Source organism: Scleropages formosus, chromosome 20, assembly GCF_900964775.1.
Source record: "Scleropages formosus chromosome 20, fSclFor1.1, whole genome shotgun sequence".
NCBI classification, from domain to species: Eukaryota; Metazoa; Chordata; class Actinopteri; order Osteoglossiformes; family Osteoglossidae; genus Scleropages; species Scleropages formosus.
This window is the reverse complement of record NC_041825.1, coordinates 3,342,499-3,359,596: the sequence shown is the minus strand read 5'-3', so window position 1 is coordinate 3,359,596 and position 17,098 is coordinate 3,342,499. Positions and strand designations below refer to the sequence as shown.

General features: G+C 43.0%; 1 protein-coding gene across 4 annotated transcripts; it reads left to right on the top strand.

The window, feature by feature from the left end:
- Nucleotides 1-2,236: 2,236 nt before the first annotated feature.
- Nucleotides 2,237-11,060, top strand: LOC108925146 (paired box protein Pax-6-like). 4 transcript variants are annotated; one of them, XM_029246861.1, is made up of 11 exons: nt 2,237-2,570; nt 2,803-2,956; nt 3,343-3,446; nt 4,799-5,042; nt 5,571-5,794; nt 6,278-6,445; nt 6,965-7,047; nt 7,342-7,498; nt 8,998-9,068; nt 10,499-10,631; nt 10,783-11,060. In XM_029246861.1, the coding sequence occupies exons 5-11, from the start codon at nt 5,689-5,691 to the stop codon at nt 10,878-10,880; spliced, it is 816 nt and encodes a 271-aa protein (XP_029102694.1). In that variant the 5' UTR covers nt 2,237-2,570; nt 2,803-2,956; nt 3,343-3,446; nt 4,799-5,042; nt 5,571-5,688; the 3' UTR covers nt 10,881-11,060. The 4 variants fall into 4 exon arrangements, with proteins under 4 accessions (XP_029102694.1, XP_029102696.1, XP_029102693.1 ...); XM_029246863.1 differs by having other exon boundaries at nt 2,237-2,361; nt 2,803-3,446; XM_029246860.1 differs by having other exon boundaries at nt 2,803-3,446.
- Nucleotides 11,061-17,098: the final 6,038 nt, after the last annotated feature.

The window sequence follows — 17,098 nt, the reverse complement described above, 5'->3', positions numbered from 1 at the left end:
AAAACTAAGAAAAATAAAAAGAGACGGATTATTTAGCACGACAAAATGTTTAAAGATAAATTCTGCATTGACATCAAATTCTTATATATATATAACTTATATATTCTTATATATTATAGAGTATATAATAATAACATATATTATATACATCTATAATATAAATTAAACCATTACGGCGCAACATTTACGGCTTCAACTGGAGAATTTCTTAAACTGAAAACATGAAGTCGAACCCATAATTTCTCGAAATTTCCTCTGAGAAACGAAAGAAACAGAAAGTGAAAGAGGGAACAGAAAAGTCTCTGTTAAGTCCTTCCTGCAGCAGGGCTGGATCGTATAAAATTTGGTTAAAAAATATGTAAATCACAGCACATAACGTTTCCGACATTTATTTCGAAATTAATAATGATCAAATCTTTAACAGTGTAACTATTTTACAGTATTTGACGAATCGCTTCCCATGAACCACACACACACACACACGCACACAAAAACACAATTTCTTTCTTTGTATATTTATATATATACAGAGAGAAATATATAGGTTATATAGTCAAATAAAAATGCATATTTATATATGTAACCTATATATGTACAGAAAGAAATGTATATATAGGTTATATATACATATATGTATTTTATATATTATATACAGAGAGAAATATATAATATATATATATTTATACATACAGTTAGAGTGTATACTGTATATACATATATAACTATGCATATATATATATATATATGCACAGTTATATATGCATATACAGCATATACTCTAATTCTCTCTCATTATGTATGCATCACAGAAATAGAACTGGTGAATAATGGTGATGGAAGCTATAAAGTATTTTAAAGATTCATCCGTTCGAGGACTCATTCCTTACTACGTCTTTACCTCGGTTTGCAATACTTTGCAGGTCATAACGAAATGCGCCCTGTGCAGCTGCACGAGAATCGGAGAGATTACTTGTAAAGGGCCCACGAAATGAAAGGAGCGTCATTTTGTTCACTTGATCGGCTCCTTTCCCTCCAACAGCCACAACGCACATTACCCCACTGGGTGCTCCACATGCCAGGGATGTTTTTTTTTTTTTAATTATGGAAAACAATGGTCCATCTCAGCCCATTGCCATCAGATCCTCCCTCCTGTTTCAGCTGTACTAAACCGACAGGACAGAATATAAACAAATATAAACCATGATCTGATATTCGGAGCATTAACGCCGCAAGGCTATTTAAAAAAAAAAAAAAAAAAAAAAAAGTCAAAAATCCTTTTTCTGCGTTTCAGCCCAAATGAGCTCCGCTGATGCCCTCTTTGGTGCAGTAATAGTGTTCGCTGCAATGTTTTGTTTGTCATTTCTTTACCGTAACCGCGTTCAAAGGACGTTTCTAAAAAGCTTCATTCGGACCTAATGCAGAAAATTAAAAAGCTCTAAAATATTAAAGGCTTAAAGGCATCAGAATACAGAAGAAACAGCCGAGGCCTCTAACAGGGCTGCGCCGTCTCACGCCCAGCGTAGTTACTGTACTTTGAATATTGCCTAACATGCATTCCAAAATAAACATAACACGAAAAACACGTGCATTTTCAACAAATATAGCAGAGAATTACGATAAACGAGCCGTTCAGTGACATCACTACGCAATCAAAGGGGCTGCTAAAGAATTAAGGGCGTGGGGGGGTGCAATAAAGTGAGTTTACTCATATCTAGTGTATCTAATACTCATATGTCCACATTAAAAATGTTTACACGAAATTAGGCACGCGATGCACCCTGTTCATTTTGTGCAGACTTTATGTGTTCCGACGAACGCCTGCATTTCTTCGTATTTCCCTCCATTTTTGAGCGTTCGGGCTACTCCAAGTTCTGGTGCGCCGGCACCGTCGCCCTGCAATCTGTTCATCGGTGTTTCGGGTTTATCGAAGTCGCCTCTGCGTGAAGCACCTATTGCCGAGCCGCACGTGCAGCATTGCGCAGCGTTGTTTTCAGGGACGCGATCTTTCCGACGTGCAAAAGTGTTCGTGACCGCAAAGAGACGTCCGCTACGATTTGTCCGCTTTTCGTTTTTTTTTTTTCCGTCGCTCTGTCTGATCTCTCCCAGTTGCCATCTCTGGGGCTGTACTGGGTTGGGCCTCCCATGCGAGAGCCCACCTGCGTCGCCCTGACCGCATCCTGAGCGAGACCCCCGTGATGCTGCTCTGCGCTCCTGTCTCTGCTCCCCCTGCCCCCGTCCCCTCCCTCCCTCCCTGCCTCCCTCCATCCCTTCCCGACTCAGTGCTTCTGCAGCCCCTCTTCCCTTGCCTCTCTCTCCTCCTTCGCCCCGGGCGCTGCGTCTGCTTCCATGGAGCAATTGAAGGTGACAGGGGCTGAGAGAGAGAGGGAGGGACGGAGGGAGGACGCGTCACCGTGTCACCTGGGGCTACACAACAGTGGAGAGAGCAAGGGGGAGACGAGGCGCGGCGCGGTGCGGCGCGGCGCAGCGAAGGGGAGACAGAGGTTGGCCCAGTGCGCCAGGGCCCGGCCAATTAAAATAAAATTAAAAGCAGACAAACACACCGGGGAGAGGTGAGGGACAAGGGTGGCGAAGGCCGGACGGTGACGGGCGTAACGTGTCAAGCGCAATATTTCGCCGATATTATTGCTGATATTCGTCATGCCTCCATTCGCTGATGTTGTTAATTTGAGGATGGGCCGGAGCGGGCAGCCAGTAAGCATATTTATTGTGACCCTCCCCCCCCACCAACCCTACCCCCCCCCCCCCTGCCCACCCCATCTTTGTTTTGTTTTTATTTTACAGACTTGATGAAAATTTGTCCCGGCATTGTTGCTATGGTGACCGCTCATCGTCTCCCCCCTTCCTCGGTTCATGCCCCCCTGCAGCGGTAAAAAAAGAGAGAGGATGACAGGAATAAACTAACAAGAGACCGTGCCCTAAAGCTACACAAATCTTTGTAAGTATACACACACGCAACTGAGGGACACGCTCAGACACACACACACACACACACACACACACACACACACACAAACAAACACATGCACATTACACTGCATTTAAGTGAAAGGCCGTCCCGAGGCACTGCGCAAACTTACATGTAATGCCTAATAATACTAAGAAACATATGGATGGACGGCGCAGATTTATGCACGCAGATCTACGCACGCACATCTATGTATGCAACATCGATACGATGTAACGAAATATAAAAACGCTTAGAGGACGCTGCTTATGCATACGGACACACACGCAGTCCTGGGCCTTTTTCTTCTCGTTCCCGTCTTTCTCGCACTTGTTTCCTCCCTCTCTCTCCTCCCTCTCTGTTGTTTGTCACTTCAGCCTCTCCTCTCAGGCGATCTTCTGAAGAAAGTGACAGAGAGGGAGAGCGAGGCCGAGCGAGAGAGAGAGGGAGCGCAGCGTTTTGTCAACCGGAAATAAAACAAGTTGGCACCCTCCTCCCCCTGTCTTTCTCACACTTTTCCCTGTCCCCCCATCTCCCGTTTGCTGCACAGAGATATTTTTATACCCTTGTCCCCCTCTCTTCCCTTCCTTCACCCTTCCATTAACCAGCCATCGCATTTTCATTAGTATCTTATTATATTGCCATGTTGACGGTAATTAGCATCATGCCCCGAATGTTCTCAGAAAACGGTCCCGAGCTCAGTTCGAGACGTTCTGCACCCTGTACGTTACGCCGGGACCATATTATGCATATTCCACCGCACGCAGTATAAAGTATTAATTGTCCCACTTAGCAAAAAGTCCCCGGGCACCGAAAAGCAGTGTATACGTTCGATAAACGCATTCAAAATCTACCTAATGGTTGTTTCTAACTATTTGCTAGTTAGTGAACGCGGAGGTGTAACAACATATTGGTGTTGGGTCCACCAAAAATACGAGGGATGTCAGCAACACCACTTAACGGAGTTCTAGGGGTCGCAAACGGAGACTTTTTTGAGACACCCGTCCACCGGGGCCCCCCGACCCCACGGCCCCTGTTACGCCTATGGCGTCGCGATTTACGATTTACGTGCAACGTGAAAAACGCACGACAGAACAAATGTTAAGTGAACCACAGTCAAATTCTGATTTTTACCATCTATACCCCTGTACTCGTACTGTGCCCCAAACTTCGAAAAAAACATTCATTTTAATATTCTCATTTATCACTTCAAGAGTTAGGGTTACAATTCGGGGCAGTTTAATTGATTATTAATGAATTATTTTCATAAAATATCGATGTGTACAAGTAGACAATGTGCACTTTTGAAGTAAAAAAAAATAAGATGAGAGTTTAGAGTTTGGCCAGTGCAGCGTCCCTGTGGGTCGCAGCTTCACCCTGTATGTCCCTCCTGCTCTTCTACGCCTGAGAAAAGAAGAGGTGATGAGCAGAAGGAAAGAGAAAGACGAGGACGATCTGAAAATGATGGCGTGCAGAGCAAAACTCCCGGAGGTAACCCAACAAAACCCTGACTTTAAATGTTTCGGCCCATTATCCGGGGAACGGGTGCGGGATCCGGTCGTGCTCTCGTGTTTCCAAGTTGTGCTTTTTGATACTTTCTCGGATGCATTGTCCGCGTCGCCCATCGTTTTGCCCCTGTTCCCAGTCTGTGATGCTCCTCCAACCATCCCCTCATGCATGTCACCTCCCCCTTTCTCTGCCATTAAGTTCAAATTTGACAATGATGCTGACTCGCTGTGTCACTCCTCTTCCCCTCTCCATCCCTCCCTTGCCCTCTTCGTCTCTCGCTCTCTCTCTCCGTTTCCCTCCTCTCTCTCTCTCCATGGCTTCGAGGACAAGAATGCCTGCAGACGTGTTTCTCTCGCTCGCCCTCCCTCCCTCTCTTTCGCCCCGTCTAACTCTCTCCATCTCTGTCCTCTCTCTCCGCGTCTCCCTCTGTCCTCTTTGCGCTCATATAGTCCATAGCCAACAAAGCGAGTGGAGAGACGCTCAGGGACAGAGGGGACCAGGGAAAGAGGGAGGAAGAGCAGCCGGGTTGTGCTTGCACGTTCTTTACCCCGTTCCTTTTCCGCACTTGGTGAGTTTCTGATTTCATATTAATTTCAGAGGTGTGATTTTTTTTTTTTTTTGGGGGGGGGGGGGGGGATGGGGGCAGAAAGGGCAAAGCCACTAAGTGTCAGAGTTATCATAAGGACTCACCAGAAAAAAAAAAAGTGTCGAGATAGATCCGGGGGAGGTGAGCTTTGGGAGAAGAATTCGAGTTTGAACGTTTTCTCGCGTTTCATTACGTCTCAGTACTTCATCTGTTGGATTGTTTACGGCGTTTTGAGATGGTTTCAAATGATCTGACTCAGCGCATGTCTCAACAATCATGTGCAGCGCCCCGTAAATACAAATAAAGACAGCAGACCCACAGGGATGTATGTATTTGGTGAAGGAGATACACTTCTGACCCATTCAGCCACTTCCTCTATATGATGATGGTGATGATGATGATGATGAGGTTGATGATGTCACGTTCATTATGATTGATGCTCACTCGGAATATCATTCCAAACAATTACAGAATATCAAGATTCCACTTTCTCTCTCTCCTTCTCTCTAGGTCTTCCTAGGTTTGCTCCACTTAGTTTGAGGAGTCAGGGGTCAGGGGTCAGGGGAGTCACGGTAAAAGGTCAGGGAAAGGCGCTTTCTTTTGGGAACAGGGGGTATTTAAGTCTATAATGTATGAAAAATTAACTATGTTAAATCTACAAAGCGGCTCAAACTGGACCGAACAAAACAACTGGTACCACCAACCGAACGCGGTTCCGTCGCAGCACAACACAGGTATGTGTGAGTCACCGTAGAAACCGACGCTTTAGCCGAGAGCGCTCGTGTTTTCATACGGATGAATTACGCACATGTATTTTTGACCAACGGACTTTCATACATAACTCTATTGTCCTCCATATGAACGGATGTCCAATGATCTCCATGTCTGCATGAACAATAATTACTGCATGCAGTACTCTACACCATTTAATTTTAATGTTCACATGCACTTTAATATTCACATATACTTTAATATACGTTGTATGTAATATACATGTGTATTACTCTGTATTTGAGCTTTCTAGCGATTGATCCGCTATTTATCAGAGCGTCTTTTAAGACACAGTTAATTTTAATAAGTACATTTTTTATATATTCTATGTATGTTTACTTGTTGTGAACTTTTCGTCCTACTGCTTGGTATGTTATTTTGACTCATGCTGACGTCCCGTGTGACCGTTTCATATTTTATCACGTTTCCCTTTACCCCGTCTCTAGCCGTGTCAGAGCCTTGTGGGGTGGAGGTGGACGGGGGACTCGGGGGGGCGGGAGTGCAGACAGAAAGGGACGAGGGCGAAGAATCGCAGCTCCGCCTGCAGCTCAAGAGGAAGTTGCAGAGGAACAGGACCAGTTTCACGCAGGAGCAGATTGAGGCGCTGGAGAAAGGTCAGGGCGCCTTTCCAAACCGATGCTCTTTTGAGGGAAACGTTACGTTTGAGCTGCTGTTGGCCGCTTTGCCTCTGGACCTGCTGCCCAAGTTGGATTTTGAGGAATTTTCTGACGTACAGATTCAAAGATTGTTTTACTGTAGAGACATGTCACATTAGGATGGGGACGTCCCCCATAACCATTTCTCCAAAGTTTTGCCTTCATCCAGGGCAGCTTTGAAGGTTGTGAGTTCAAGTCCCACTGTTGTAGCACCCTTGAGAAAGGTACTTCCCTTGAATTACTGCAGTAAAAATTACCAAGCTGTGTAAATGGGTAAATAACCGGAAGTTGATTTGGAGAGAAGTGTCATCTAGAAGCGATGAATATATCCTTGAGATGTTACTCTTTCTACTTCTGGTCAAAGGGCTTAAAATGAGGCCTCCACCAGCGTACAGTAGGTTCATACCTGGCACTTGTATGTTCTCTGAGACGTCTAATAAATGTACCGTAACTGCGTTGACAACATCTGTCCCTCAGAGTTTGAACGGACACATTACCCTGACGTTTTTGCGCGAGAGAGACTGGCGGCGAAAATTGATCTTCCGGAAGCACGCATTCAGGTTTGGGAGTTTATCTGAGGCTCGATGCGCTTCTGCCAAATCCTCCCGTATCGAAAGTCTTGTAAATACTGCGTGTTTATTGTTCCCTATTTAATCCTATTACTCAAGTGACTAGCATGGTTTAACATTTGAAAAGGCAGTGTATTTTTCTAAAGTTATTGTTGAACGAATTACACAAAGTTACCAAAACGGTTCATCCTCTTGGATTTGAAGGTTTTAAGCTGTCGCTGACTAGTCGTTATCCGCAGCGCTACCTTCAATGCACCAACGTTTCCCTTTCGCAACGACGGGCAGGTGTGGTTCTCCAACCGACGGGCCAAGTGGAGGCGGGAGGAGAAACTGCGCAACCAGAGGAGATCAGGCAGCTCCACATCCTGCTCTCAAGCTCACGCCCCACTGAGCACCTCCTTCAACTCGACCGTCTATCACCATCAGCACGGCAACAGCGCAGGTGTGTGTTTGTCTCGAGCCCTACTGTACATTACTGTCTCATGATAAAAGACAGTATTCAAAAATTTGTCAAAAATTACCTGTACCCATTGCGTGACGACAATAATTTGTTCCTGAAAAACTGCTCGTAAGTTGAATTGTTGTAAATTACTTATTTGTTCTTAATTTATATGGGAAAAATAAACAATGCGCTTCTGGGACAAAAAATGGTTTTTGCCTTTACGTCCGAATATCGAGAATTCCCGCCTTATTTTTTAAACATGAAAAAAATCTCATTTAAAACCAAGTGTAGAATAGCAACACTACTCTGGACACCTTTAAATCCAGGCTTAAGACCCATATGTTCCGAACTGTTTAAATGCAAGGCATTTTCAGCGCTCCCTTATTTTGACCCTCTTTCCCATTTTTCCTCTCATTGTCTATCTTATCGTTAACTTCTCTGTAGGTGTTTTGCTGTATCATGTTGTTCTTGGGTTGCACGATGGCACAATGGGTAGTGTTGGTGCCTTATAGCTCCTGGCCCAGTTCTTGTGCAGTTTGCACTGGATGTACTCTCCACATTAGCGTGGGTTTCACAATACCGTCCAAGGACGTGCCTCAGGTGAACTGGTGACTCAGATTTGCCCTCAGTGTGTGACTGTGACCGAATGAAAATTTGGGAGCGTTTGCCCTGTAATTGACTGGCATGCCATCCAGGGTGTATGCTGCCTCATATCCTGCGCTTTCTTGATAGGCTCCAGACCACCACGTACCTTCACTGGACGAATGGTTTCTAATAATTGAGGAGTTCTGTTCTTTTTTTGTTGTCATGCTTAAATTCTGATATTTCTTGTAAATTTCTTTTCTTTAGCATTATAACCCATTTGTTCTTCTTCTCAACTGTAAGCTGCTTTTAGTGTGCTACATATAGTAGTAGTAGTAATAATAATACTAGTAATGATACCACCTGAAGAAGCAATTTTTGTAATGTAATGACTGTAAAGTATTTCTTGTGATCAATTAATGCAAACCAAATCACTTAAAGTCATTCGTCATGATGTTACCTTTCAAGAAAATTGATTTTGTCACTTAAACTGATAGGTAAGGCTTTTCTTTGCCTTTTCAACTTATTTTAGCCCTTTCTTTCTATTTTGCGTCTTCGTTGTTATAATAGATAATGGTTTTACACTGCGAGGAAAAGTCAGAGGGTTTCTGAGAGATACTTATGAGCAGGCACACAGCTATAAGGCAACTGAGATGTGCTGGAGAAGCTGTGCCGTGTGGGAGTGCTCCAGTTTTTGGTTTACATTTACGTTCCCTGTAAGGTTATTCTTGTACATGTGAGCTGACAATTTGTTATACAAATTTTAACGTACAAATTACATTTGCATTTTACAATTATAATCTCTACTTGTTTCTTACCATGAAATAATGGCAAATTCTTAATTCTGTACCAGTGCACAGGTTTTTCAATCATTGCTGCATTTCTCCAATTTTTCTGTCTTTTTTATTTTTGCTCAGGCTCCATGGTCAGTCGTAATGACTCCTCTCTCTCGAACTACAGCACACTCTCAGTCTTCCCTGGAGTCCAGGTGATTCTTGTTTTCATTATCGGTTTGGTCTCACAGCACTGTTCCTACTTCATATGAGGGCAATGGAGTTCATATCACTTTGTCAGACAAATAACTTTAGAAGGAGTGATCGATGATGGGTGACGTTCATCTCCAGCTAATGATTGCTTCCCTCTGCAATGTCACGTAAACAACACTGTTTAATGGACTTTATCAGCTTACTAAAAGAAACATGCATGATTGCCAAAAACTATATAGGTGTAACGATATTATGGAATGAAATAAAAAGAAGTAAAAGTTCTTAGATGACTCGAGTGAAAAATAAAAGTGCAGAACAACATAAGAACGAGATAAACTGGAGCAGAAGATACATTTATAAGACAGGATACATGTGATACATTTGCATGGAATACAGTAGCTGTTCATCTGTTCGCACAGATCGGGCAACAGCGCCTCCTCATGGTGACTTTCACACCACCGTTTACTGCATTGTTCTGCACAGCGTCAGTCACTTTTATTTCGCAGACATTCATAATTCCTTTGTCAACCTTTTTTCACAACTTTTCTCCTAATTCTGGCTATCATAATTCAAGTTACTGTAAATTTTGAAATAAAAATAAAAAAGCTCCATTCACAAACACTTTGCACTATGATCCTCCGCCCTGAAAATACCAAATGATATTTTACATTTACATTTATTTATTTAGGTGACACTTACCATGATTATTAACGAGTATTTAGCTCACACCTTTATCCAAGGTGACTTTCATGGCTGTATACACTAGAACAGGTGTTTCCAGCAGTTTATGGCCCAGGTCCACAGCAGTTACAATGAAATGGACTGAGGGCCACATGTGTAAAAATCATAGCAAGTGACACACTGCATCTTAAATGTCTAAACTGAGAGGTTTAGTTGGCTTAGCTGACGCGTTCTCCAAACTTACAACGTTAAGCTACTTATAACTATTTACACATTTACACTGATGGGTAATTTTTACTGAAGCAGTTCAGGGTCAGTACTTTGATCAAGGGTACTACAAGCAGAGGTGGGATTCAAACCTGTGATCAATAGGCAGCAGCTCTAAGCATTAAGCTACCTGCTGCCCCCCCAACCCCCACATTGTATTCAGGTGCCATGTCTGTTCAGGTGTGTGGTTGTGTTGTGTTATCATGTAATTCAATAGAATTTATATCAATGTTTATATTTATGGTAACTGTAGTATAGATTAATATTAATACACTAACCTGCTGTGAAATCACACGACGCAGCAGTGCAACTTCACACACTCAGACACACTTTGAGCAATTCTGAGTGACATTTAGATCCAGGTTCCTTTACTGCTTTTCTGAAATTGAAGGGAATATATTACTTTTTCATAGTTAAACAACTTTCCTTTTCCTGTTATTAATCTCGTATTTCCCTCTCTCTCCGTTCTTGTGTCATTGTTCAGTCTGTACCCCCCCAGTCTGCCCCCTCTTACTCCTGCATGCTGCCCCCATCTCCGTCTGCCCCTCGGAGCTTCGACTCCTCACCTTACCCTTCTCCTCACCTGCCTCCGCCTCCTTCAGCCAACTCAAGTACAGGTGAGCAGCTCCGTCGCGGTGACGGCACATTACCGCGGTACGTTTGAATTGTACCGCTGGGCGACACGTGTCGACGGACGTACTTCCGACTGTCACCCCCTCCATCTCCCGCTCTGTGTCGTCTTTCTGTCTCGCTCCTCCTTTCGCTCAGGCCTGATCTCGCCCGGAGTGTCCGTGCCGGTGCAGGTGCCTGGGAACGAACAGAACATGGGTCAGAATCTGGGTCAGTACTGGGCCCGAATGCAGTAGGACAAGAAGGGGGAGACAGAAGACGTCCGTGAACGAGGATGATGGACAGGCAAGGGAGCGCAACGGCAATAAACGGGTAACGGTGAAGAGGGGTTCATTAAAGACGACTAAAGACATGGCGACTAACTGGAAGGAAAGAGCTGAGGAGAGAGAGAGAGAGAGAGAGAGAGAGAGAGAGAGAGAGAGAGAGAGAGAGAGAGGGAAATATACATATATATACACATATGCAGACAACACCAGTGGCATTTCCATGTTTGCCCGAAAAAATGCAACAGGACCCAGTAGTTTACCATGGATGATACCCATTTTGGTGCTACCATAAAATCACTGCTTTGCATGAAACTAATTGTGTTTACAATGAACCAAGATCAACGAAAGCCTCGGCTCTTCCGCCAAACGAAGAAGGAGGCTTCGTCCACTAAGTTTAGAGAACTCCGAATAATTTGCACTGTGAAGGTCAACCACTGTAAAAATCTGTGCGCCAGTTCACGCTTCTAAACGTGTCAACTTTCATTCCAAATGTAAACATTTTAATTACTCCACGTCCCACGTCTGGATGAATTGTCTGCAGCGCTTAAGAAAAACTGCAGACTTATAGAACGGTACGTATTTTTCTCACGCAGCTCAGAAACTGACTCCTGGAGGAAGTCGTGGCTCATGAATGCGGTGATGCGGAATTACTGTATCGAATGCAAAACCAGATCAAATATTCTGACAACTGTTCACATTAAGAACATGATGGTGTAATATAAACTCTATAGGCAATTCTGTAAATCTTATTTGACCATATATACAAGACATCATTTAAAAATTTCCACTAAATGTCCAATCAAATAATTCTTTAGCTATGTATTTCTAAAGCCCATGACATTTATCTTCACTGGTTCATAGCACTAAAAAAAATTTCCTCCCAAGCACAAAACAATCCCATTTAGCCTATGCAAAAGAAACGTTTAAAAATCTTTTTCTTTTAGAGCAATTCTGCTACTCGACCTCTCGTTGACACAGATGTTCGTAGTTTTGCCTGCTTTTCTTTTCTTTATATTGCTAAAGTGGTTAATGTAGAGACCGGTATTTTTTATTAACAATCGTTGATTAAATATGCACGGAGTCTTCGAACTGGCCGCTTCTCGGTCAGAAATCCAACATTTCCCCACATTTTTACACGCGCACAGCTCTAGACATTCCACTCTCTCGGCCTTTAAGAACGAGCGACAGGCGACGCGCTGCATTGTAGCGGAACGGACGCGGACGACTGACGTCTCAACAACGTCCCCTTTCTTGGAACTTGCTCTAATGACTGGATATTTGAACTTAACCGTCACGTAGGGTTCTTGCTCACGCTCCCTCTAAAGGAGAACTTGCATGTAGATATGAATTACGATGGAGGTGGACACTTGGCTTTGGGTGTCCACTCCTCCTGAACAAGTGAGGTCACATTTGCATAAATATTTATGTTTGTCTGCATTTGTCAAACCAAACCCATCGCCTTCCTGACTAAAATGACCCTGGACTCTAATATTTTTTGCATTGTTCTAGGTGACCCTCTGTTTATTATGTCTATGAACAAGATTAAACCCGACATGCTAGTTTTATTCAAAAGTGCCAGGAAAAAAATGAAACTCTTAAAATGTAAAAAAATTCACAATAACACCTGACATTTCATTAGAAACATTGGCCTTAAGAAAACTGCAGCATGGAAATGAATTTTGCAACTATATAATACGCAATTTCAGTACATTTGTTTTAAGAAAACACAGATAGGGACGATAGATGAAAATACATACAGACAGGGAGGAATTAATTTATCCAATTAATGACATGCAAATGGAAAATCATATTTGATATCAGGCTGTCAGCTCATGCCAACCAGTTGCAATAAAACATAGGTTCACGCTTACCAAAGAATGAAAATCAGCGAGACACCAGCTAATGGACAACATTCTCAGGTTTCAACAGCGAAGACGAGGTTTTCACATTGCCGTTGAAAATCAAATGATATTTTATCATGCAGTGGAAAAAACGACAATCAGCAAAGCAGAAAAATACAAAATCCAGGGAATACTTTAAGTATGCAAAGCTGCTGACTTATGACAATCAATCTTGAAGAGTGAAAAAGGAAAACAAAAAAATCGAGAATTGATTATTATAAATGGACTTTTTTTTCCCATTATTTGAATAGTGGCTATGCTTGGGCCATAGGAGAGTGAATTTTATATGGATTAATACAGTATGTGTTCGGTTCTGCTCTTGCAGGATCAACTTCTGGATATTCTTACTGAGTGATGAACCAGGATGAAACTAAACTCATTGTTTTGATTTATGGTTTTTGAAGCAAAATTAAAAACACAAACCATTTCAATTCTTTATGACTACGCTTAGCCACAGGTACAATTTTTGCATTTTCTCTCTATGCCTTTTGTCTATTTTCCTGTTTTACTGTAACCTCTTTTTTAAGTTTCTTTCTTCTTACCGTTTTACTCCTCCTGGCTCTCTCTTTTGTGTCGAAGAGTACATGTTGTCTGAGTTTGGGCATCTTTGTCAGTGTTTTTATTGTTGAACTTTTTGAGGAAGAATTCTGAAATAAAAATGTAACTGTGAAAATGGAGCTGAGTAGTTTCTATTTTGTCATTCATGAAATGATCTAGGGGGGCGCGGTGGTGCAGTGGGTTGGACCGGGTCCTGCTCTCTGGTGGGTCTAGGGTTCGAGTCCTGCTTGGGGTGCCTTGCGACGGACTGGCGTCCCGTCCTGGGTGTGTCCCCTCCCCCTCTGGCCTTACGCCCTGTGTTACCGGGTAGGCTCCGGCTCCCCGCGACCCCGTATGGGACAAGCGGTTCAGAAAATGTGTGTGTGTGTGTGTGTGAAATGATCTATTAAAATTGGGTATTTTTTGCGAAATCAGTGGTAGGCTCATGCTGCTACCTTGGTGCAATGTTTATAAGGACAATTACGCAGTGCATAAAGATAAAAATAAAAGCGAACACTGAATGGTCAAAAAAATTGGCAGAAATACAAACAAAAGTCTACTGTGGAATGCATACTAAAAAAAAAAAAAAGACTTATGGAAACATACAGTTATGGCTGAGAAAAGACTGTGTCAGTTGAAAATCTACTTATTATTTCCAGCAAACCTACAGTAGTATTTCCTGCTTTTGTGACTATGGGCATTTCCTGTTTTTGTCTCTATCATCTCCACTAAAAATACTGCACAAACAAACATTCGAAATGCACGGGCGCACAGGAAAGAAAAGCGCGGATAAATGTTACGATTCCACAGTCGTGTTCAAAGTCAAGTTTTGGATGACTATGTTAAGGGAGAAGCAATAATAGTGCAACACGTTATGAAAATGCAGAGCACATCTAAGCTTGTTCCCGTAACTCTTTAAATTTTAGGAGCTTCATTTTACTCAAAACATGAATTGTTGCTTCTGCTTTTATAGTAACGTGAGTGTTTCGCAAGGCAGTCCCACCGCATGCCATAAATATATAATAAATCTTGCATTGCCTGTATTTTCTCTAAATTTCCTAGTTTGGTGAGAACAGCGTGAGGGTTCCCTTATCTCTCGTACACTTTTCCTGTGTATATACTCTCTTCTATCTCAGCTTTTCCCCCGTAGCAGCAGTTAGAAAATGAATATAATTTTGGCTTCAGCTAACTCTGTAGTTAATGACTGAGATGGGGAGAGATAAGTGAAAATGATGCTGTGAACGTAGAGTCTTGAGTTTCAGTCACGTATCATTCCCACCGGGCTGCACGGCGCCCCTTCCCGTTTGACCGCTGTCATATATGTGCCCGTTACTTTTCACCTTGTTTTCCACACTCGTCGTCATCCAACTCACCAGCAGTCGCAGGAGCTGCAACAGAATTTTTGAGACTCATGTGAATCATACCCCGAGATATGGCCAGTCGGGTTACAATAATTATACTTCACAAAGACCTTCATTTAATACCCCCACTTTGGCTCATAAAGCATTTCTTTGCATTTCGAAGAACCGAATTTGGATTTCTTGCACCTTCTGACAGCTGAGCGGAGCGACACTAGAGCCACATTGACTTTTTCGTTGCAGGTATAGTTTGGTTTGTCCTGCTTGAAGTTCTCAACCTCCATCAGCCCTCGTCTGCTAGTTTTACCTGTAATAAACTTAGTAATTGTCACTCCATTCCGTTCAAACCAGGTCAACTTAAATTTACATGTACATGTATTAATTTAGCAGACACTTTTCTCCAAAGCGACGAAGATCTCATAGAAATTACAATGTGTTCATTACATTAGGAGAAAGAGACACTTAGATGCAGACGTGTGATTCTTAAGTTCAGTTAGTTTCTTTCCACCATATGAATCAATGTGCATCATACAAGTAGCTGTATTAAACTGTAGCAGAATATCCACGATTCCTGATCTCCTTCCTAGTATTTTTATTTTAATTATTTTTTTTTGGAGATGCATATAAACATTTAGGTTACATGCATTACAACTTGTTTGCCGTGAACTCATTTCCATCGTTTTCATTGATACCACTTTTCTTTACCGACAACTGAACTGACTCTGTCCATTTTAATTGGATTTGATGACATTTTACCATAAATGGGTGTAAATTTTAGGACTTGAGAACATAAAAATTTTTACCATTGAAACAAAGGGTGGGGGGTGCGGTGGCACAGCAGGCTTGGCCGGAGCCTGCTCTGTAGCGGGTCTAGGGTTCGAGTCCTGCTTGGGGTGCCGTGCTGTGGACTGGCGTCCCATCCTGGGTGTGTCCCCTCCCCCTCCAGCCTTGCACCCTGCGTTGCCAGGTTAGGCTCCGGCTTGCCGCGACTCCGCTCGGGACAAGTGGCTTCAGCCAGCGTGTGTGTGAAACTAAGGGAAATTCTGTCTTGAAGAAAATTCATGTTTAAGAATGTATTACCTACATAAAGGGGGGTATACATCACACCATGCTTTAAGGGTGATCACGGTAATTCCTCTCAGCTTTGCGACAGTATCGAAGTGCTGCGGTGCTGGTGGAGAAACGTGACACACGTCTGCAGTTCCCTCATTTCAGTCTCCGTTGTCTCTGTCTCTTTTTTTTTTTTTTACCCTCTGATGTGGTGTCGTTTCCTGACACAAAGGAAATGCCTCACCCTGCTCTCTTTCCCACTGGCCCAGGCCTGGTCAACGGCGATCTTGGGGGAAGATAGGACAAGAAGCGGGCATTGATAATGAGCGCAAGGGACACGGAGCAGGAGATGAAGGCAGAACGGGGCAGAGGACCACAAGTAGGAAGGGGGACACAAGCTGGACAACATGCTGAAGGAACAAGAGAGGAGACACTGCATGGTCCTTTATGATAAGGACAAAGTCAAGGGACAGAGGTAGAGGTAGGTGTGCGAAGGGAGCTATTAGTGCTGAGCAGGAGCAGAAATAACAAATCATGGCTACATTAATATTTGGACAGATGTTAGTTGACAAAATGAATTAATTGCATTTATGTCCACAAACAGCTGATTGTTGTTAGTCTCTGCAATACTTTTTCCCTCTTAGTTATTCCATCCCTCATATTTATTCCTCCCCCCCAAAACGAATCCCTGTATGTATGTATGTATATGTATGTTTTTTTTTGTCTACTCTACACTATGAGCCATCGGGAACCGAGGCGAAGTTCCTTGTACGTGTGCGACTACTTGGCTAAATAAATCGGATTCTGATTATTTTCGTAATTAGGTGAACTGTTAACCTACTTATTGCCATTGTAATTATTTCCCTCTTATAATTATGAGGTCAGTCAACAGATGTGTTAAAGAAGGTTTTCTGAGTAAATGTCCTTCGAATCAGTCGACCATAACTGTCGCAGTCTTGTTATTAAATTTTTTTTTTGTCATCCCACTTATTGGTACCGTGGTATCCTTCACTCCCTCTGTCCTGTCTCTCCCAATCCTTGTACCAGTGTTTCATTTTAAAGAGACACTGGGCAGGGCTTGGGGGTGTCAGGGCTGGGGGTTCGACACGTGTTCAGTGGGGACGGCGAAGAGGACTTTCCCTCGAGAGTCGCGGCTTCGGCAGTATCATCACTCGATGAACCACTGTGTTTGACGCCAACCTATATATGGAAACCTTTGCTATGGCCAATGTTTTGTACATGATTTTTTTCCATCCTCTAATAAATATCACGTGTCCAAATCATTCTGCTGTGTCTTTTAACAGTCGATTACTTCTCCCTCCAGGTTCCACACCTAGTAGTA